The sequence below is a fragment of the Anarhichas minor genome, unplaced genomic scaffold, assembly GCF_050575085.1.
Source record: "Anarhichas minor isolate MPS153535 unplaced genomic scaffold, ASM5057508v1 ptg000025l, whole genome shotgun sequence".
Lineage (NCBI taxonomy): Eukaryota > Metazoa > Chordata > Actinopteri > Perciformes > Anarhichadidae > Anarhichas > Anarhichas minor.
The window spans coordinates 10467177-10490109 of record NW_027466471.1 but is presented as its reverse complement, the minus strand read 5'-3'; the positions used below and the strand labels follow the sequence as shown (position 1 = coordinate 10490109).

Here is a 22933-nt window from a genome sequence, read left to right as displayed (position 1 = left end):
TGCACAACTTACAAACTGACTGACTGCTGTTTTTTTTACCAGAGAGGTCATAGGTCGGGTCACCAGCAGTCAGAGAACTGGGGATGGAGACATTGAGAAGCATGGCCCCTTTAAAGACAGGTCAGTGATTCAAATCAGTCACTCTGGTTATTTTCTAGTCCCTGTGTACATTACGCAGGAAGCTTTGATTGGCAAACAGGAGATAAGAAGTGTCTTGAACGCACCACCCACCCCTCATTTTTATTCATCTCTTTGCCCCCGTGTCTGTCTCTCTCTCTCTCTCTCTCTCTCTCTCGCTCTCTCTCCAGTCCACACACACACACACACACACACGCGCGCGCGCGCGCGCACACACAGCCCTCTGCTCTCCCCTGACGTGTCCCCTAAGTGTCTGAATAACAGATAACAGAGCCAACGACCTGCGGGGGTCTTACAAAAGCGGCACTCGGTGAGTGGAAGCATCGCACAAGAGGAGAGGAGCACACGCCACACACAGACAGCGGAGCCAAGTGGCCCCTCACATCGTTCAACCGCCGCGGAAACTAAGAGGACCTCTTAACTTTTGCGCACAGAGACTGACTTTTACGCACAACGCCAAGTGCATATTTTGACACAGAAAAGCCAGAAGAAATCTTCTTGGGATGCAGGAGCTTCTCACGGATCTAACCTGACGTCTGCGGGCCTTTATAGCCAACACTGTATTACTGAAAGAAAATTTACCAGCTTCTAATCTGATGGCTCAGAACTTTGGAACAGATCCGTCAGATGGAGACTGATATGAAATCTGTCAAGATAGCTCCTTGAAATATATTCTTCAAAATATAACTTTAAAGGTGGTTTCATTTAACAATTCAAACTTCTATAAAACAGTAACCAGTCATGCCTCGTCCGGGGAAGAACTCTTACAGCGACCAGAAGCCCCCATATTCCTACATATCACTGACAGCCATGGCTATCCAGAACTCATCCGAAAAGATGCTGCCTCTAAGTGACATTTACAAGTTCATCATGGACCGCTTTCCGTACTATCGAGAGAATACCCAACGATGGCAGAATTCCCTGCGACACAACCTCTCTTTTAACGACTGCTTCATCAAGATCCCTCGGCGGCCTGATCAGCCCGGGAAAGGCAGCTTTTGGGCTCTGCACCCGGACTGCGGGGACATGTTTGAGAACGGCAGCTTCCTGCGGAGACGGAAGCGCTTCAAGGTGCTGCGGGCTGAGCATATGGCCTGCAAGAGCTCCCCGATGATGCATTACTTTCACCATCACCACCACCACCCGGGCAGCAAGCTGGGCACAGCACCCGGCCACCATGACCTCTCAGCCGGGCCGGCAAGCGCCGTGGGTCGGCTCCCTCCCTTTCAGGGTTACGGGGGCATTACATGCGCACAGTCCGGCGGCTTTAAACACCCATTCGCCATCGAGAACATTATAGGACGGGACTACAAGGGTGTGATGGCCAGCGGGCTCCCACTCACCTCGGTCATGCACCACCTGGGTTACCCGGTGCCCCCGCAGCTCAGCAGTGTTGTCAACTCCATGTGGCCCCACGTCGGGATGTTGTCGGAGTCCATGAGTGGCGTGCACGTACCTGCATCATCCGAGTACGCGCCCTTCGGCGTGTCAGCAAAGGGCCTGTACCACAATGCCAACGGGCAAACCCTGCCCGCCGTTCCTGTGCCAATAAAACCCACACCATCCCTGGGTCCCGTGCCCAGTTTGACGGGGCTGCAGTCCGGCCCGCCCCAGCTCTGCTCATCGGTCTCAGTGATGGAGAAAAGCGATCTGCTGGAAGGGAAAGGCAACCCTCTACACCCGGCTCTCCTGCTGTCCTAACCGGGTAAATTGCGGGTCATTTTTGAAAAGTAACGCAAACAAGAAGGACATTGTTATTGCATAAAGTAAGACAGAAAAGGCAAATCAGCAGCATCATGGTTTAAGTTAGGTGCCGCTGTAGAAGAGTTGTAAAAACTAGTTAACATTGTGCTGTGTAATGAATTTTTCATTAGACCCATGTTGATTGAAATCATAATTTATTTGCACAATTTGTGAGGGCATTTACCACATACTGTAATGTGGCACTGATAAATACAATCAGACAAGTAGATACGCTGAACCCAAAGAAAAGCTTTGATTTAGGAGACAACAGTCTACAATTATTCCCAAATGCAAACCACGAACTCTGTTTATATATTTTTTGCTCTTATTCTATTTATTCTTAATCTATGGCAGGCCTATTAACTAAAGACAAATAGGCCTTCGTGTTTTTTAATCAGGCCTGTTGCACTTTTTTGTGTGTTACTTTGCAGTGGATTGAAAATGTTATGCTTGTATTATAACACTATTTATCTGAGAATATTCATAAAGAACTTAAAACTGAATCTTCTTTGTTGTTGTAGTTATTTATATACTCGTTAAATGTCCTCGCTGTCACTGTTTGGACCACAATTGAAGGGAAAAATGAGACACATTCCATTAAACTTATATATTCTTATATATAAGATTACGGTGAGATTAATTTACTGCGATGTAAAAATCACACTTTTTCAAATGTATTAATTTACGAATCCATCTCGTTGATTTTAGGGTGTGAAATAATTGCTTCCTGTTATTAATTAGTGATCATATCACCGTCTACAACAAGAAATAATAACTGCACATACTTGCCACCAGTTGCTCTCTGAAACACATTATGGATGCCTAAGTTTATTTCCTTTATTTTATACCAGCAGTTTTCAAATACAACAGATCCCTATTTAGACCCCTATGTTTTTAAATTTAAAATATTTGTAACAGTATGGGGAACCAGGGACCATGCAGTAATTTGGCCATTTTTACTGAGTCAAAAACATGACATGAAAGTCCCTTTCAACATTATGACCCGACTCACCCAAACAAAGTCAAACGTCTTAACTCTGATTGATCTCAGGGGAACAATTGTTGGGGAACAATTTAGCAGGAGGTTGGTGAAAATGTTCATCATTTCAACATGATGTGAGTCCCCTAAATTCAAGAGATACATTTGGAAAAAAAATATTAAAAGAAAATCTGTGAAAAACAAACTTTGCCTGAGCAAAACCTTTGCTCAGAGAAATGTTTAGATTTAAGTCAAGCTATCATCTTCCATACTTCATCATTATGTGCACTAAATCAGGACAGTGAGAGCATCATGACATGAATCACATCTGGAATGGGAATATGTGCTGATATACGTGTATGATCTTCATAAGATTGATATGACTGGGCTGCAGCGTCACATCTTCAAAAGCAGGCAGGGTGATCGGATCAAGTTTTGCTCTTTTTTTTGCTCTGTTTAAACGCAGCTTTGAAGCTTCTCCTCTCCAGCAGCACAAAACACCAGGTTCAGCCCACTGAAAATGACTTATATTCAACCTCCTGTTCCCTGTTTTGCATCCCAAAGGCTCCCAAAGCCGACACTATTGTGAAACCAGCCTCTGAACAAATAATTGAGATGCACCAGCGCAGGAGAGGCGTGGGAGTGACGAATTAAAACCTATTTTGATGTCATTGCTAACGAGCAGAATACATATAATACTCATTACTCATATCTTCTCCCAAATCATCTTCTTATTTCAACCTGTTCTATATTTCTGTAGTTTTTCCCTATATTGCACCTTGATCTCCAAAGGCTATCTCCTCTCGTCTATCACTTTCTCATATCTACTGCACACACATTTTCACCCACACTTTCTCTGCAGGGTGTCTCTGATCTCTAGTTAAAGGGAACTGAAATTTCAATGGCATGCCAGTGTCTATGTGAAAAGTGTGCGCTCTGCCTGTAGGTGTGTGCGTGTGTTGCTTTAATTCCCTGATCAGCAGGCCTCAATGTCTTTAATAGCCCTCACTGCATTAGTGCATAATTAAATGCCACTAATTAAGACACAATAAGAGGAGTAATAATGCAGCCATTATTACCCTCCATGATCCTCTGTCCTCACAACACCGTAGTTAGAAGCCTCTGGAATCATAATATCACATGAGGTCTGCTAATGTGCACATGTGTTTATGCACAGGCTAATAGGAGGTATATGTGCAGCTTATTTATAAGCTTTTTTTTATCAGGGTAGACACTGTGCTGGGTGTGTCAAAGCATTTAACAGCATATGTTAAATGATTTTCAGTCTGCGGGACAAGTTGGGAAATAAAGATATGTCTTAGATGCTCTTATTTTTGTTGGCATGTTGATGTGCAGGCGCCATTACTGTGTAAGATCTCATCCTATATCTGGTTGTGTGTTTCTGAGGTGTGTCAATATTAACATTTTGCCTGATATGTGGAAATGAAATTCAATCTGTAGCAATGTGTTTCTACAAAATAGTTGAATTGAATTTTCTTAGGAGAAACAGCTGCACTTGGAAGTTATTTGTACCATCATCACCCGGACTTAGTCTGAACAACCTTTTGATTTAATTATTTTTTCACAAAAAATATCCAACTTAAAGGTAACGATATTATTGATTCATTATTAATTGATTATACAAACAATTTAGCTCAGAAGAAAAAAAGCCAGCTCACTAAAGCTTCTCTTTCCTTTGAGATAAAAGTGATCAGTTTTTTTCCAGGTTTAATTTGAATCAGAGGCTTAATGTCATCAAACTGTGTCAAACATATTAGAGTGATTACAGTAAATAAAGGAAAATATGACAAGTACAGAGGGTTGTTTCAGTGTGTCACTCAAAAGTCACACTGTTGGATTGCAATAGAAGCATGTATATGTATACTCTGTACCTAACTGTTTATTTTTTTTTCAAATAATGTTGAGGTTTTAAAATAACGTGAACTAATCAGCAAATATAAAAAAAATCCAGTTTGATTTGATGGTAACTCCTCTCAAAATATTTAAAAACCTGTTAATGTAACAACTGCAGATTTCCTTTTGTAGACTATTAACATCAACACAGCAGTTTATATTAGAACGAGTTCAAATATAACACAATGCACTCAAAGAGTCAGAGAATCAGGCAATTTAAAATGAGTTTCTAAACTCTATGTTGGTTTCTTGCGTAATACTTTCCAAGCATGCAATACTAAATTAATAATGTTGAAAACATTGATGACTTTGGACAAGGATAAAGTTAAGTAACTTAGTAGTCTGTGCAACAGCCTGTAAAATGAGTAAGTTTGTAAGTTGGATTTGTTTTTCTAACAGGCTGACCCCGTGCGTCCCTTACACCAACCCTAGATTTAGGAGGATATGATGATATTTCATTTGAACAACACAAATATAATATTACACCGTATGAAACACAGTGATAAAAGTGTCGAGGGCATTAATATGGAAAAACAGTTAATCATGTGAAATATGAGCTTAAATGAATAATAGGAGTCTTATGAATGAATAAAACATTTAGGTCAGAGGTGTTTCACTGTCAGCCCTCAGAAACGAAACGTTACGGTCTTGAATAGGCGATGATACATTAGTGGTAATTACCCACACTTCATAGGGGCCAGGGTGGCAAATTCTACATGCGTTTTTCTTAATGACCAGCAAGAGCAGGCCATCATAATGAGCAGCTTAATTCATTGATCCGATCTGCTGTTCGCACTAACTCAAGCACACTGGCACACATACACATTCACACGCACGAACATTAACAACTCAAACTTAAATATTATTCTTTGTTTCAGATCGTGGTCTTTTATTCAACGTATTGGCAACATCAGATAACAGACATTTGTTCTAATTTCTTTCAATCTATAATTGCCGTATGAGGATTCCTTGTTCAGTGGAACCATTTCAACAATAAATGGAGGCATAAAACTTAATTACAGCAACTATTAACTTTGTTAAATCATTTTAGAGAGAACAGAAATCTCTCTGTATCAAATGACCTTCATACAGCCCTCATTATTAAAAGTTAAAATGCATAAAATTGTTGAATTATTTGCAAAATCAGAGTACGGTGAAGGGAGCACATTAGAAAAACTCTCACTACTGGAAATTGGCTCAGGCTTCCTCCCTTTTCTAACCGCAACAATGAGAAATGACAATGAAAGGTGGGTAAAAATAAGCAAAGAGAAAAAGTAAAGAGTGCGACAAAGACAAAGAATGCAGATGAGGCAAGAAGAGAAGGAAAGGAGGGAAGGAAGGACAGTGTGAGAGAGAACTGTACAACTACACAAGGTCAGTATAGGTCTCCACTTCCTCTTACAGAACTAATGAAACTAATATTCTTTTTGTCACAGAGTACAGGATCATTTCTGACCTCCTAATGCAGTCTGAAGAGATTTGTACATGAGGACCTGTAGACAGACAGACAGGCAGACAGACAAGCAGACAGACAGACAAGCAGACAGACAGGCAGACAGAGACCTATGAGAAACAATTTACCAAATTCCGTAAATTGATTTGATTTGAAAGAGACAGTGACAATAAATACAACATGACGCAGTGTTGAATGAGTACAGCGACTCACATTTTTTTGGACTGGTTGTTGGATTCTGCGTCAATCAGGAAATTGTAACGACACAAGCTCCAATCAAGTGTGCGTTCCTTTCTTTTACTTCTCATTTTTATCGTAGGAACCCAAATTCTTTCATACAAAATAATACATTGTAGTGTTTTTAAGTTAAACCTAGACAATAAACACACTATATTGTTGACTCACATTTTGTAATGGGAAGAGCTAAAATGAAGACGGGATTTAAGTTCCTGTTTGTTTCTCTGTTTGTCCACAAGCAAAATATCATCTGGGTTTAGATGTCCAAGTTGTTTTCTGTGTTATTATGTGTTATACAAACATATATTTATATATATTTTTAACTCTGTTGGCCATGTGGATATAGAAAATCTGTTACAGTCATGTGTAAGTTTACATGTAAAACAATCCAATACGTGCAGATTCATATTTTTTCCCATATTTCTTCTTCTTTCACCTGCTGCAGCAATGATGTCATTTACTGAGGCTGAATTGTTCGATGATTATAGACTTATTTCACTGAATATGTAATCAACAGGTAAATACATAATACATAACACATAATGGAGAGATTGTGATAATTAAGAGAAAACCATTAGCAAAAGTGTTACACAAGGACAATTAGATGTGCTAAATAATAATCCTATTATTCCGTCTTTAAATTATCAATATGTTATAAACAATTTAAATGGTTTTGCGTTTTGAAATTTGACTCTTTGTTAATCAATTTGTCTGCAATTTATATTCCATCTCACAAATAGTTTCTCGTTTGCGTGAACAAATACCACATTTAATTTCATTCACAGTTTAATGAAGTCACGTACAGTTTGTTTGATTTAAAGACGTGTAGTTTGTTACACAGAATATTTATGGTCCTACCCACTTTGCACTTATTTTTCATATGTACACATAACATCATAATATTTTAAGTGAGCACTGTATTGGAGTTTAAAGGTGAAACTGTTTAGTAGTAACTTTGACAGACTTCATTTTCTATGGCACATGTTTTGCTCTAGAAACACTGATGTTCTTGCAGTATGGGAAGAACTGGTTGAAAACTACGCACTCACTATTGTTTGACTGCGACTGCTCATATTTTTCTGTATATGGCCCACAGTCAAAACAGTTTGTTTAATTTACCTTAATCAACTTCTTAAATCTACTCTGAGACAATATGTGATTCCACTTCTGCTGTCATCAATCAGGATGAGGAATAATGCTCAATTCCAAATGTGTAGTTTTGCAATTTTAAATTCCTCTAAAACTATCATATCCATACTCCTTATTTAGTCCATTAATCCCAAAATATCTCATGTGTATATGGCATCAATTAGAACGGTTGTCTCTCTGTGTCGTCTCACACACACCTAAGCCACATCTGTAGCTGCCTGAAGCTCCTCACAGGGCGCTGACTGGTCCGTGCTCTGGCTATACTGGACACAAACGCATTACTTGAAGCCTGACAAGATGGATTATTATGTCACGTAGTGGACAAAGGTAACTCATCAGCGCAGTGTGAGATGGTCAAAGAAGTGCACTCGTGACAACCGGCATTCCGCCAGTACCCGCTCATTACTGCTTGCATCTTTAATTTTAAATACTTTGCAGGAGCCCTTTGATCAAACTCACACAATCACACACACACATTCACACAAATAATCTGTTGGCCACTGAGCAGCTCCACCTGAGGAGTTGGGGGTTAAGCGCTTTTGCTCAAGGGCACCCAGTCCAGTGGTAAGCACACTCATACTAATATTTATCATTTATCATATTACATTTCACCTGATGTGCACATACGGTGTTTGTACACTTACTGTAATGGAGCATGGCACAATTGTGGTACATGTAATAACTTATTTTAACAGTACACGTGATTCAGTGCAAGCAGGCAGCCGGCATACGGCTACATCCGCTCTTATCTCGGTAATGGTCTCCTTGCCATATTCACTGCTGTGGTCTTTAATAGTGGGACGAGAGGTCATCTGGCACGAGTGGACGAAAGTCAGCATCAGCCAATGAAAAGGCCATCTGAGGGGGATTAGCATATTGGCATCGGGCCTGGAGACAGAGAGAAGTTGTCAAGGGAGTGAGTCCTAACGACAGGTCACTGTGGACCACGGCACATTACTATAACTCTTCTTCTCTGTCTTTTCTCCATAATGGACCTCATTCTCTTTCTGTGGTTACACTTTTTTCCCTTTGTCCCTCTTACTTTCTATCACTCTACTGCCATAGAGGATGCAAATGGATTTCTGAATATTTTTCTATTTATTTTTACAATTTGTTCCTGTTTTGGAACAGTCTTTTCCATATATTCTCCGAAACAGTTTCCCCCTCTCCCCTACCATTCTTCACCCATTTATCTTTGGCAGCCCCCCCCCCCCCCCCTCCCTGTCATCCTCTTTCTCCTTAATAATTAGACAATGAATCACTAATCTGGGGTCAAATTTTATCTGCCTCCTCTGGCTAAAGTGTTTTGTCTCTGCGCTGTCCTCGAAGTAAGGTCTTCTGGCGCAGCTCATATCATCTCCAATCTGCCATCTATCTTTATTGGCCCAAATTATTACACCTTATTAGCCATTATTACATTTTATTGTCGATTCAAAACAGGTCACTGGTTCAGCCATTCTGGCCTCCTTCCCACTCTTTCCCCTTTTTAACTTGCCCACTTTCTCTTAGGAGTTCAGACAAAGAAGTTATCCGGCCAAAAAACTTCAGCAGTTTCATAAGAGGTTAAGTGCTTTGCCCATATAGGCTCATTTGACTCCGCAATAATAGAGATTAAAGTGAAACAGAAATTAGCAAAGTGTGTCATCAACTTTGCTCAGAGTTTGTACTTGGAATAAATCTCATCTCACAATGTCAGAATGTCAGAAGTCAAAAAATAATAATTGGCAGTGTTACAGAAAACTTTATAACAAAGGTTTGGCTTACAAAACTGTTGGATCTGGACAGGACCTGTTTGGTTACATTATCATTAGAAATTGGAGCTAAAGATGCTTTAAACAAAGACTAATCACATAGAATCAACAAAGACTTGCTTGATTGATCCGTGATCATCAGATCAACAGGTCTCTCCTCATTCACTACACTGAACTGAATCACCACGAGCACACAGGAGTAGTTCCTCTAACTGAGCACATTTGAACGAGTCAACTTCCACAAAAACAGAGTTGAAGTTTCCATTGTACCTTCTTTGTGATGAAGGAAGGCTATAGGTCACTTGTAGCTCTGGGCAGGTGGTTAGCGGGATGAAGTTACAGCCTGTAATAGGCCTACATCAATTATAAAATGCAGAAGCGAAGTGTGCTTTCTAACAAACCGGCTGTTTTGCTTTGGTTTGGGATATATACTGTATATATATATATATATATCCAGAGAGAGAGAGAGAGGGAGACTCTCACCTTTGAGCCCTGCAAAGGTGTTCACAAATTAACCCTAAGGGGTTTTATTCGATAAGACCTTTACAGCATTTCGGATAATTAGTTAACATCTTGTTCTACTCAATGAATTAACAAAATGAAGCCCACAAAAAAAAAAGAATTATTATTTAAAAAATCTAGAGGTCCAGGACAAAAAGGTTTTAACACTAATGCACTTGACAGCGGTAGAACATTTGGCAACAATGCACTGTCCTCCCGTTAGCGTTAATTGCAACTGTGACAGCGGTTAAAGGCAAAGGTCCTCCTCTGACTCCCAATCATTTATCTCTCCGTTACAGAGAGCACTCTGGGTTTTTATTAGCGTAATAAAGTCGATCTTCACTATCACAAAAAGCCTCTTGACCCCTGGGTGCTCTGGAGGCCCTTGACTCCTCCCGACTGTATTCATCATCATCATATTTCTTTCTCTGTCACGCACGCTGCATGCTGCAAACCGGCAGGCACACGAGCAGAGGTGCTTCTCACTTACTTTACTGTTTAATTAGAATAATAAGATCATTTAAATGAAGCAAGGGGCAGGTGTATTGAGTATGAATGTGTATTATGTGTGCAGACTTAAACAAATTTAAATATTTTTTATAGATGTTATAATGTTAATACTGTATACGATAAATATCAATTAAATCCCACTTATGCCTTGACCGAGACAAACAGACGTCAGAGGTTGCGCGAGAGTAAATCTAATCCATGTACGCCCTCTTGTGGTTGAACAACTCACGTTGTTCAAAGGGCCTTCTAGTTCTGCAACCTGATTGCATCTGTGGACAAAACATGAAATTAATGCAGTTCTCTCACATGGTGATGTTTAAAAAAAATATATAGCTACAACGATAGATATTCTTAGATATAAACAACACATGTTTTATGGATTAGATGAAATATTTCCAAAGAGGTATGAAGAATCCAAAAACTGAATAATCTAGACTAGACTAAAATAGACTTGGTATTTATTAGAAACCCATTTTCAAAAGAAAGAAAGTCATATCATGGCAGAGAGGCTAAAGAAACGACATAATTCATGTAAAAAAAAAAGCATTGATTTTAATATGTAGAACTTCAAGAGTTCCATCAGTGCCAATAAAAAGACAGAAACTGGATCATTTGCACCCTGGAAATGTCTTGGATGACTGAGGATAATGAATTCATCCTGCAGATACAGAATAAGCTCTCTGTTCAGTAATTCATGTGCTGAGGTTGCGTTTACTGTTACAAGTTTATTTAATCAAAAAAAGCTGTCAAACTAATATGTGCTGGACAGTATGTTATGTAAGCCTATAATTCTGGCAAAAAGTACAGTGACCACAAACAAAAACACCTTGAGGTCATCTTTCCTTCTGCGGAGAGTAGAGAAGCCACATACATCTGTGATGTTTGACATACTAAAAAGTAAATAACTATAAACAGTATTGGTCGAACTGATATTCAGTTAGCTTTTCCTGTAAAGGATCAATGCAAAATCACAAAATGTTACCTTGATTACGTGAAAACAAGTGTTGAATTCTTTGAAATGAATATGTTGCCCATAATACACATCAGGTCAGTTATGTGTGTGGCTGTTTAAAGGTCAGTGGGTCTTTGAGGAGGTGGGTACTCTCTGTTGGTCCGGATGCTCCTGTCTTTGAATCGCCTTTGAACAAGAGGTCAGCGCTCTCAAAGGCAGGTTGTACTGACGTCATCATGACCACAACATGACCCACCTCCATATTTTGCTGTGCGTTTTAAGTTGAATTTAATGAGTAGAGGAGAGTATACGGGGTCGTACATACATAATCTAACAGTTGTGTATAATGAATATTAAAACTCAAGATATCTAAATATTTGAGCTGAGGTATTAAAATGTATTTGATGTAGTAGGAAAGTTATTATTTGTATATATTTGAATTGTATTTTAAATGTGTGCTGCACGCTACAGTGGAGTTGAGAGCATAGCAGATAATGCTTTGTGACTGGCTTCCTTAATATACAGTACAATAGGCACATTTCAGTGTTGATGTAAATTACATCAGCTGAAAAGCTGACATCACATCCTTGTAGCACAACTACATGCACACCGATGCACCCGATTCTAATTGCCACCCAACCCACCCAGTGTCCAACACAGAGTGACTGTATACACTGTGTGTTGTTGTGTGTGTATATACATGTACAGCCTATTTTCTGATGCAGCCGGGGGCGGCAGATCACTGACGTAGCCCCCCCACACACACACACTCCCCTTTAAAATCTGTCTTTGAAACATTCGCCACACTCAGTTCTTTCCTCAGAGGCGGACACATCGAAGCAGGTGAGGAAACAAATATTTGTAATTTCGCCAATTGCCAGCAACTTTAACTTCCTCTTTTTATAGTTCTGAAAAGTGTGTTCTGTTTCATGCATTGTTTGCTTGATTTATCTAAATTGTATTTTGTATTCTTGTTGCCAAAGGAAAAAAGTTTGGACTCTTCAAAGACATCACATTGTATTAAATCATCAGAAAACAACTATGTGGGTGTTTGAGAAGATCAGGGAGAGCATGGAGAGCATTCCTCTGGAGCTGAGTCGTTACCTGGGGAAGAGTGAGGAGGATATCTTTCTGTCTTCTAAGGCCAGTCTCTCTCACCATCTGCACAACATCATCCTCACCCCAGACACGATCCCAGAGTTCTGCCTGCCCCCCAGGCTTTGCAAGAGAAGCCCGCTGCTGGAAGCAGAGACAGCGTCACCTAACCTGCACCGTCAGTACCAGATGCCCAAGAGCCGCACCTTCTCAAACACTGCACATGCAAAGACAAAGGACGTGAAGACGAAAAATGGTGATGCATCGATGGCTTGGAAAGCTACAAAGAAACCGTTGCCATTCTCTGCAGAGGGGTATGGCCTGGCTGGAATATATGAGAGCCCCAACACTCGAAGGAAAGAGTCTCTGTTCCACTCAAAGTGCCCTGTTTACATGTTTGATAGAAGTCTTCCTACTGCAGCACCCAGGCTAGCAAAGGTGACAAACCTGCCCAAGAAAACTTTGTCTGGGGTTTTACCTCTGTTTTCATCCAAGAGCCTGTCAGAGACAGGAAGCACAGGAAGTGAAACACCTTCTTCCAGTGACTCCTCTCCCCTCAGTTCACCTTATAGTGCTAAATCCTCCCTCTACTTCCCACCAGGCAGTAGCCGTCTTAAAGGAGCAATATCCTGTCCTTCATTAAATGACAGAAGGGTGGACAGAGGCAGGTGGAGGAGGGGGGGTTTAAGTTTAACAAACTCGGCCAGTAGCCCTCCAAGCTTAAAGGAAAGTTCAGTCACCTTAGCCCCACCTGTCCTCTCCCCGTTGGATGTTCTGTGGTGCCAGGAGGTACTTCAGCATGAGCATGTCCTTCCTTTGCACGGCCGTGGTAAGGTGCGCCTCTTCGCTGAGCACAGCACATTCTCCACCAACACCTTTCTCTCCCTTTCCACAGTCAGAGTCTGTGTGGTGTCTGTGGAAGGTTTATGCAATGATACTGACCGACACACCCTGAACTGTGCAGTAAATCTGTGTCTGACCCCAGGGAAGCTTCAGCAACAGGAGAGCGCCACTATCAGGAACTGCCGCAGCCCTGTGTTTAATGAGGATTTCTTCTTTACAGAGCTCAGTAGGGAGGATCTGCTGGAACTGCAACTCAGGTTAAAAGTGGTGTATAAACCTGCAGCTGGAACATTGAGGAGAGCGACAGTGATTGGAGCGACCACCAAACCACTGTGTCAGTTACTGTCTCTTAAAAAATAGGTAGAGGAATAACCCATTTTGTGTAGTCTGGTGGGAAGACAGCAGAAGATATGTGATAACTATTACAATATAAAAGAAAAAAGTTGAAGAGAGGGACATTAATGTAGTTTGTTTTGGCTATATGAGCATTTGCCGCTGCTATGTAAAAATGTCCCAGATGGTGAAAATACTAAGCAACAATATTTAGACATTATACAATTTTAGTTATCAGGTGTTAACAAATGTTATTGTATTTTTGGTATCCCACCACCAACCTAATTGCAGTGTGATTTGCAGCATGTTTCTATTAGGTTTCCTTGTTCTCAGACAAAACCATACTTATCATAATAGTTTGGGATCTGCATGTCAAATTAGACTTTTTTCTAGTCTTCTTTCTGTAAATAGCCTTAAGTAGGCCTACTGATTTGAAAAAAATACTAAATGTAAACTTTCATACTGTTTGTAAACTGTGTCAATGTACTGTTTGGTTTCATTCCTGAGTAAATAAATTGAATTTGTGGATATGGTATTTTGCCAGTATAATTTTTACGACATGTAATAAAAAGCACGCAATCTACTTAGCCTCGGTTCTACTACTTAGCCATCAAGAGTTGGTTGCAGGAGTAGATTCATTTTCCCGGAAGTAACTAATCGTATGGCGTCAAAGCCCCCGCCCACCGCAGAGCGTCCTAATCTGACGTTGAGGCTAACGAACCCTCAGGATGTAAACATGGTGACAGGTAGATGAAAGAAACGCCAAAATGGTCTTCGAAAGCTTGGTGGTAGATGTCCTCAACCGATTTTTAGGGGACTACGTTGTCAACCTTGACAGCTCACAGCTAAAGCTCGGCATATGGGGAGGTAACTGAATTTGTGTTTGTCATTTTAGTGGATCGGGTCGCTCGCCAAGCTAACTAGCTAACGCTAACAGACGTTAGCCACCAGTCGCGTAAGAGAGGCTCCCCCAGCTGTCAGTGCCAGTTTATTTAGTCCAGTGTGAGCAACACAGTGCAGCCAAATACGAGTTCATAGATAGTTCAGTCAGCATTGTTAATGTCTGACCGACTACGTGTGCCTTATTTCCCGCTGCAAGATTGTTTGCTCAGTATAATGATGTGAGTTTCAGATAAGTGAGCAGTTCGGGGTTACACCCTTTCACACGGCCACAGAGCCACAAGTTATCGGGCACCAGACCAGTGAGAGGATTAGAAGAGCGGTTTCAGAGCCACTGCTAACCATGTACCAACGTGTAGCAACTAGCTACTTAACTAGCCGAACCACAGCGTGAACGTGTGTGGCTTTAATAAAACATAACTTATGTTGAATTAAATCAATAGACAAAGGCCAACGAGCTCCTCTGTACATTTGACTGTTTTTCCACGAGTCTCATAACACAATACTAATCTGTTTGGCCTGTCAAAATGTACATCGCAACGATCAGTAAACACATGTTCGTGTCATCGCAGGTGATGCTGTTCTTAGAAATCTCGAGATAAAGGAAAATGCCTTGGTAAGTTGCAAATTAATGCTTCAGTAAGTGAGCAATATGAGTCTCGTCATGACATTCTGGCATTAATGATGGATTTGTGTCGCATTGATTGACTGTTATTTTGTTGCAGAGTCAACTCGACATTCCTTTTAAAGTGAGAGCCGGTCATATAGGTGAGAATGTAGTTACTCTCCCTATCCGCCATCTACTCTCCTTATTTGCCACCTTTCCTTTGATACAGATTTGTGTTTCTGTCATCAGGACAGCTGCAGCTAAAGATACCATGGAAGAACCTCTACACTCAGTCAGTAGAGGCGACTCTGGATGGCGTCTATCTGCTCATAGTCCCAACAGCAAGTAAGATCATCATCTGTGCCCAGCTAAATACATACAAAATTATGAGATTGAAGCACTCATCATGACAACACGTATGCTGTTGATTCCCACCATTTCAGCAGACGCACAAAGTGCCTGAAGGATATTAACGTGCTGTATGTCAGGGTTGATGATTAGGTTCCACTGTTTACATTTTAGATATTTAAAACTCAAAAACACATTACAACATCTTTGCATTTTAATGACTTTTATTGTAGTGAAATCCCGCATCATGCATTTAAAATATCATTAATATCAAGTTCAGTCTAATGAGTAACCCTTTTGATTAGCAGACACAACACAGTGCAGCACGGTAGTCGGACACAGAAGGTCTTTCACTTATTCATGACTCTAAAGTACTTGTCAGGACTAACAGGAAACTCCAACTTAACCCTCTCTATGTTTTATTGTGTCCAGAGATGTGCACACAAGTCATCATTTTTATTGACCCCATTCTTTCCAGGTATAAAGTATGATGCAGTAAAGGAGGAAAAGCAGCTTCAGGAGGCTCGTCAGAGGGAGCTACAGCGGATAGAGGAGACAAAGCTGAAGGCTGCAGAGAAAGGTGTGTGTGTGTGTGTGTGTGTGTGTGTGTGTGTGTGTGTGTGTGTGTGTGTGTGTGTGTGTGTGTGTGTGTGTGTGTGTGTGTGTGTGTGTGTGTGTGTGTGTGTGTGTGTGTGTGTGTGTGACCTGAGGTTTAGAGACATTCTTAGTCAAGCTGAAAGACTGAGGAACCGAGGAAGAGGGAAAAACAATCAAATTAATATCTGTTGATGAAAAAAATGTAAAGATGTTGCCTTCTTAAGATGGAATGTTTTGTTTAAAAGCGATGTAAAAGAATGCAAAGGACGATTTACAATTTTGCTCCCCCCTGTTATCAGGGAGAGGTCAAAACTTAGTCCTTGAGTAAAGCTTTAGGAGAGCTGCAGGATCAGATCTGGGGCCTGTACCCTTACCGGGCTAGACCACTATGGTAACTTGTGCTAAGATTTATAATATCAATGCCCCATCTAGAGCAAGATAGATCAGACTATAATGTGTGTTTTCCGTTGAATTAATGTGTTGCAGAAACAGTGTTACTTTTAGTCTGAAATAAATCCTTTTCTTCTAATATTTGTCTAATATTATAGTTTTCTCTTCGAGTTGTTCGAGTTAGTTAAGCCAGATAACCAAAAGATACCCAGGGTACGTTGAGCTTGCTTGGAAGTACAGGCCCCTGGTCTCATGTGTATCATATTGGTCTGTGTTTGACAGAGGATCCCAATGTGGAAAAGCAGGACACCTTTGTGGAGAAGCTTGTCACTCAGGTCATTAAAAACCTGCAGGTCAAGATCTCTAACATCCACGTACGCTATGAAGATGATGTGAGTATTCAGGCTGAGTTACCTCAAGGGTGTGTGTATGTACAGCATAATCTCAATTTTGTGTTTGTAAATTAAACAAACTGAAAAAACGCAGGGACCAAGACAGCATTGATCATGCAGAGTACATACAACCTTAACCAGGCTAGCTCTTATTTGATTTCTCTTGTTTGTTTTCCACAGGTCACTAATCCAAATTGTCCCTTGTCATTTGGAGTGTCACTTAAAAACCTCAGTCTTCAGGTAATGCGTCGCAATGTCCCTCCTGTCGCATTATATTCTATGTTACATTCAGCAAATTTATAGATCAAACTCAAACATCATTTAATAACATATGTATACAAATACATTTAATGTAATCTCATGAACTCTCTATATTTCACTGCTTGTTTTATCTTTCCAGACGTGTGATGAGAAATGGAATCCAAGACTTTTGGATGAGAATTCCCGGCTCTTCTTCAAGGTAACCATCAGCCATACCTGCACTTTATAACCGATACATTCATTGTCATTTTTCATTACCTTTTGAAAGCTTTTTGGGCAATTTGAGCCAGTTGGTTCGATTTGTCGGCCGTTGTTCAAGGAACCAGTTCTATTTTCGAACTGATGGCACACTGTTAGTGAAGTTACGTCATCATGGTAAGCATCTGCACTTCTCTAATTGCTTTGTGTTTTCTTCTTTCTCTCAGTTGGTTCAACTAGACAACTTGTTTGCCTACTGGAATGTCAACTCTTTACTCTTCTCCAATCACAGTCCAGATGAGGCCTTGGTGAGTCTCCCTATTATTACAGTATTTAATTCTGCTTTTTTCTTTTATCTTTTTTTCCAAGTCTTCTGCAAATGCTTCTGAGATCAATGAATATTTTGCTAACCATTCATCTCATCCACAGTGACTCTTTCTCCAATAAGCCTAATGCCTACAATGTTTTTAAATGTGGCGTTGTGATTGTCTACTCCCGCATGTTGTTAAAGCAGTAACAAAAAGAGATGAAATATGTTCAGAGGTTAAGAAAATGTTGAGTAAAGAAAGCGGGTAAAATGTAAATGAAGGCCCTCTCCCTCTGTTTGTTTTGTAGCAATGTCTCCAGAGCAGCGTGGATATCCACAACTCCCTTTCTGTCAGCCACGACTTCAGTGAGTGTCTTACTGTTATCCTTAATTCACATGTTTTATACTTTTTGTATAACTTAAGGACTTGTTGTCTAGACTGCCTGATGAAAAAAGCCACATTTTTGCTCTGACAGTGCAGCGCCTGGAAAAGAAATGTGTGAATCACACAGCTTGGTGCACCGTCACCAACAACACATTGTAACAGATTTTTAGCACATTTTAACAGATTTTTGTTTTGAGGCACAAGCTCACAGATTTTTGAAGGGCTAACCTTGTTACACAAAATATATTCACAATTTTCACATCCCAGAAATGTGTATATACTGTATATTTACCAATACAAAGTAACATAAAGCCATGTACAACCCCAAGGTTCATACTGTAAAGGTTAACAATTTTAAAGTTTTAAATCTAGGGTTGGTAGTCTTGAGAGAGAGTAGGCTAGAACTTCTTAAATTGTTCAACCGAAAAACCCAGCACAGTTTTTCCATCTCTTCACCAATGAAAGTAGCTAGCAGCAGGTAACCTGTCCAATCATTTCATTAGCTCAGTACAGTCCTGAGGTAATCACAGATACACATTCTTTTCTTCTTTTTCTTTTTTTTAGAGCATTTTATTTATTGATTGCTGTCTGGATGCAATGAGAATTTCAACAAATATAACAAAAAATGTTTTTGAAGAAATTTACCAACCCTAGCTTTAAATGATCCATTCCTTGTTGCCGGTCCACAGTTTTTCGTCCCATCTCAGCCGGCGCTAAACTGCGGATGAATCCCAAGTCGGATGTGGACTTCTCTTCACCCAAAGTGGACCTTATGGTCAATCTCAGTGAGGTGGCCTTTGAACTCAACAGACCCCAGGTAGGTGTTGTTTTATAAACTTGTTTATTTACCGGTGGAAACAAAGTTGTTTTTGGGAAGATGGAGGAAAAGAAACAGAGAAGTAAAAGACAACCACGGTGGGAGAATTTAATCGAAAATTGAAAAGGAAATAGTTAAAGCGGTTGTTCAGCGATCTTAACTGCACTCCTGCCAGTCCTCTTTGCCAGTGAGTAATTGCTTACTTCCTCTCTTTCCAGTACATTAGCATCCTGGAGCTGCTGGGCTCAGTGGATATGATGTCTCGGAATCTGCCGTACAGGAAGTACAGACCCATGGTCCACGTTAACAAGAATGCCCGCATTTGGTCAGAAAACACTTTGTAATTTGATTAAGAATTGCTATGATGTTTGATATTTTACCAACCTTGCATGTGTTTATCCTTAATATTTCAGAGTGTGGGTTTGACTGTATGCTTCTGTGTTCATGCCTTGCAGGTGGAGGTACGTGATCACAGGCATCCTGGAAGTGGATGTGAAGCCTCGTCTCCACATGTGGTCATGGCAGCACATTCGCAGTCACCGGCAGACGGTGAAATATTACCGAGAGCTCTACAAGACCAAAATCACCAACAAGAAACCCAGCGAGGAGCTGCTCAAGGCACTAGAGGTGGGACAGGGCGGAACCGAGAGGACGGAGATGTGTAGTGTCCCCGTTTATCTCTTAAGATCCTAATATTTGAACCACTGACGAGCTTCCTATGATATTAGGAGAATGTCGCCAGGTTCTTGATAAATTTAGGTCTTTAAATATTAGAACAAATGTCTCCTCATCTGACTTCCTCTCCTGTATTACGATGCATTGATTTAAAATAGATAGATAGATACTTTAATAATCCCGCAAGGGGAAATTTGTTCAAATAGATAAAATGGTTACATTGCTTTCATATACCAACATTATTTTTAATTCTGTTGGTAATGCCTCACCCACACATCCATTATGTTTTACATATTTTTGATTTGTTCACAAATGCTTTGACAGATCCTGTATCTGCCATGCCATTACGGTCTATTTGAGGATTTGAGTGTAGTTAAGGAAGGGTAGGAAGGTTAAAAGTATTCCTTACTTTTTTATTTAACATCTCAGCCAATCTGTCCGCAATATAATTGTGATTTGATAGTTCCGGTCCTTTTTTGTGTAACTTTTGCCTCACTAAAGCAGACCTGCTGATGCTGCTCGATTGTACACTGGCAAATACCCACAGTACTTAACTACAGAGGCCACAATTCATTGCCTATAGGAAATGTGAATGTAATATAATATGCAAGTAGTTAATTACAAAGATATTACCTTCTCAATATCCTTTCAGTGATGCTTTACTCCAGCCATAATTGCCCACGTATCCAGTGCCTATAAAGGGATTGATTGAAGTGCCTCAGAAGAAATACAACATTAAATCTAAATGTCTTTTCCTCTGCCACTTCTCTGTTCTGGAAGCATCATCTTTTCCTTTCCTGTGATTAGTAATGGACATTTAGTAACTGATGCATTCCTGCATAGCAAGAATCTGCTGAAAGCTCTAATCAGCTTGTCTGGTGTCTATTCTCAGGAGCCTGAGAAGACCTTGGATATTTTTAACATCACATTGGCCAGACAGCAGGCTGAGGTGGAGGTAAGCTCTGTCTCACCTACTGTATGGCGGGCATCTTCACTTTGTACTGTTATCTCCAGCGTAAACCGTGGTCACTGCAGCACTGTAGCTATGTAACTCATTCTGTGTTCAAATGTCCTTTTAATCCTCATGTCTCAAGTATGCTACTTAAAAAACTATTTAATACTTATTCATTCCATTCATGCTAATGAATTTAAGAAGAAATAGAAAAAGAAATGATACAGAGTACAATTCCTTTTCAGAAATGCACTGTATGTTTCCATCAATATACCACATATTACAGACAGTGGTATCCGTTATCAGCAGTTGCATCTAGTGGTTGAGCTGCAGCGGTCTAGTCCTTTAACTTGACAGCTGGTAAGAAATTGTTACATAATTTCCTGCACAGCACTTTGCTATGACTAGCAATTTTACAATAGAGTATTTCTCTTACAATTTAAAAATAAAACATATTGGTGGCCAACAAAATAATATTTTGTTTGGATTAATTTCACATGACGCATAATGCAGAGAATATGTGCTTCCTTGATTTATCTATGTATTGACACAAACTGAATAGAGAAAACTGTTTTTTTTTTTTTAAACTTCCCCAGGCAAGCAAGGCAGGCCTACGCATTTACCGTCCAGGGCTTAAGATGGAGGAGGAGGAGTCACAGGGCTGGTTGGGCTGGATGTGGAGTTGGGGAGGAGAGGCTGATGCAGAAACAAAAGAGGTCAAGACTGGAGGTAGGATGTAGAAAACCGCAAGACATGTGAATAAAAGATAATATGCACATGTGGCTAATGGAACCAAAGCGAAATAGTTGATGGTGTTAGCTAATGCTCACATTCTTTCTATTCCCTCTTGCCCTGTCACTCTGTTTCAGGCTTTGATGACCTGTTAACCACCGCTGAGAAAGCCAAACTCTACACTGCCATCGGATACAGTGACACAGCTGCTAATCCCAACCTGCCAAAGACTGTGAGTCACCTGTCAACAACTCTTGCTTTAGGCTCTCCATCCCGCTTAAAGGAATACTTCACCTCCAAAAAGATCATTTGTAGATCACTTACTCACCCCACGTCGCCTTGAATTCACCTTGAAAACTTGAACTAAAACAAAGGAAATTCTTAATGAACTGAAGTAAATGCCGGCTGCGCTTAACAACAACAAAACTATATCAAAACATCCATTTACAGACTCTCACACATGTAGTATAATCCGAGTCTCTTTTATCCAGTTGTATACTCGCTACTTCCCAAACACGTACATTTTCACTGAAACCTTTCTATTTAAAACATTTCTTACCCGTCCGGACTCGCACAGACCTGTACTGCGCCTGCACAAGGCTGAGACAGTTAATGCAGAAGTGTTTTAAATAGTAAGGTTTTAACTAAGACGCATGTGTTTGGAAAAGTAGTGAGAATAAAACAGGATAAATGACACTTGAATTATACCGCACAAGTAGTGTGAGAATTTGTAAACCGATGTTTTGACATGCGAGAAAAAGAGATTTCTATTTTCTGCAAGAATTTAAGGTAACACGGGGAGAGTAATTGCAAGACAAATGGTCATTTTGGGGTGGAAATATTCCTTTTACACAATATTACCAAAAACAAAATGCAAATACTGTATCAGATACTGTGATTATGTACTATGTTGTCATTTCGTTATAGTTTGAGGACATGAAGGTCAATTTCCACATGGAGAGGCTGACTGTGGCCATCAAAGACAACAAAGACAAGAATGAGATCATCAGGCTGACTGTGGGAGAGCTCAAGTCCACACTCACACAGAGACCGGGAGCACAAGCCATCAAGTTCGTCATAACTATTTGTTTTTGCAATCTTTTTTTAAATAACCCACTATAATGACCAGTAGAAGCAGTTTGTGGTTTTACTTTTGGTCTTTTGAACCCCAATACTTACAGTACAGCTCATATTTAGGATCCTGGCATGGGTGTCACTGACATTTAGTCTCTTCCTCTTTTTATCAGAGTCACAGCTGAGCTTAGTCTGTTTGAAGTCACCGGCCTGGCCAGTGAGCGGCCTGCACCAACCCTGCTGTCATCAAGGAAGGCAGCCACGGGAGCCGGGACCCCGCTGCTCTGCATCCTGTTTGAGACCAACCCGCTGGATGAGAGCGCTAACCAACGCCTTCATGTGGAATCACAGCCCTTGGAAATCATCTATGATGCTGTAAGTGGTGTCCGTCGGTGTATGACCATGAATAAAACATGAAGGGTGGGGGGGTTACATATCAAATGGATTCTCTGTTCGTGTGTCCCTGTAGATAACGGTGAACAGCATGTCAGCGTTCTTCCTGCCTCCTGACGACCTGCAGCTGGATGAGCTCACCAACGCAACCCTCATGAAACTGGAGCAGTTCAGAGACCGCACAGCCACCGGTCAGTTGCACATACATTTACAACCATTTGCTGTATATCGGGGGTTAATTCCAGTCCTGGTCCCAACCCTCTGGTGGGCAAATGTTTCACAGCCTGCATGCCTGAGCCACTGATTC

The 22933-nt window shown here is 40.6% G+C and overlaps 3 protein-coding genes across 7 annotated transcripts in view; all 3 read left to right on the top strand.

The window, feature by feature from the left end:
- Window positions 1–879: 879 nt before the first annotated feature.
- foxb2 (forkhead box B2) lies at window positions 880–1839 on the top strand. Its single transcript, XM_076099593.1, has one exon. The coding sequence runs from the start codon at window positions 880–882 to the stop codon at window positions 1837–1839; it is 960 nt and encodes a 319-aa protein (XP_075955708.1).
- A 10529-nt stretch (window positions 1840–12368) lies between these two features.
- On the top strand, window positions 12369–13625 carry LOC142957735 (C2 calcium-dependent domain-containing protein 4C). Its single transcript, XM_076099702.1, has one exon. The coding sequence runs from the start codon at window positions 12369–12371 to the stop codon at window positions 13623–13625; it is 1257 nt and encodes a 418-aa protein (XP_075955817.1).
- A 661-nt stretch (window positions 13626–14286) lies between these two features.
- The window catches only part of vps13a (vacuolar protein sorting 13 homolog A), a 34787-nt gene continuing 26140 nt past the window's right edge, over window positions 14287–22933 (top strand). For 2 of the 5 annotated variants that reach the window (XM_076099425.1, XM_076099424.1), the window contains exons 1-19: window positions 14289–14465; window positions 15071–15114; window positions 15224–15266; window positions 15355–15450; window positions 15932–16033; window positions 16723–16832; window positions 17013–17072; window positions 17233–17292; window positions 17519–17599; window positions 17907–17964; window positions 18673–18800; window positions 19019–19125; window positions 19256–19427; window positions 20368–20430; window positions 21024–21156; window positions 21297–21391; window positions 22087–22229; window positions 22407–22608; window positions 22703–22817. In XM_076099425.1, the coding sequence (XP_075955540.1) occupies window positions 14366–14465; window positions 15071–15114; window positions 15224–15266; window positions 15355–15450; window positions 15932–16033; window positions 16723–16832; window positions 17013–17072; window positions 17233–17292; window positions 17519–17599; window positions 17907–17964; window positions 18673–18800; window positions 19019–19125; window positions 19256–19427; window positions 20368–20430; window positions 21024–21156; window positions 21297–21391; window positions 22087–22229; window positions 22407–22608; window positions 22703–22817 (1912 nt within the window). In that variant the 5' untranslated portion in view covers window positions 14289–14365. Of the gene's footprint in view, window positions 14466–15070; window positions 15115–15223; window positions 15267–15354; window positions 15451–15931; window positions 16034–16722; window positions 16833–17012; window positions 17073–17232; window positions 17293–17518; window positions 17600–17906; window positions 17965–18672; window positions 18801–19018; window positions 19126–19255; window positions 19428–20367; window positions 20431–21023; window positions 21157–21296; window positions 21392–22086; window positions 22230–22406; window positions 22609–22702; window positions 22818–22933 lie in introns of all 5 variants that reach the window. The other 3 variants (XM_076099429.1, XM_076099428.1, XM_076099426.1) reach the window with 3 other exon arrangements.

What these genes read in the sequence shown, in the direction of transcription:
- LOC142957735 (XM_076099702.1), top strand. Translation starts at nt 12,369, where the DNA reads ATGTGGGTGTTTGAGAAGATCAGGGAGAGCATGGAGAGCATTCCTCTG.
- foxb2 (XM_076099593.1), top strand. Translation starts at nt 880, where the DNA reads ATGCCTCGTCCGGGGAAGAACTCTTACAGCGACCAGAAGCCCCCATAT.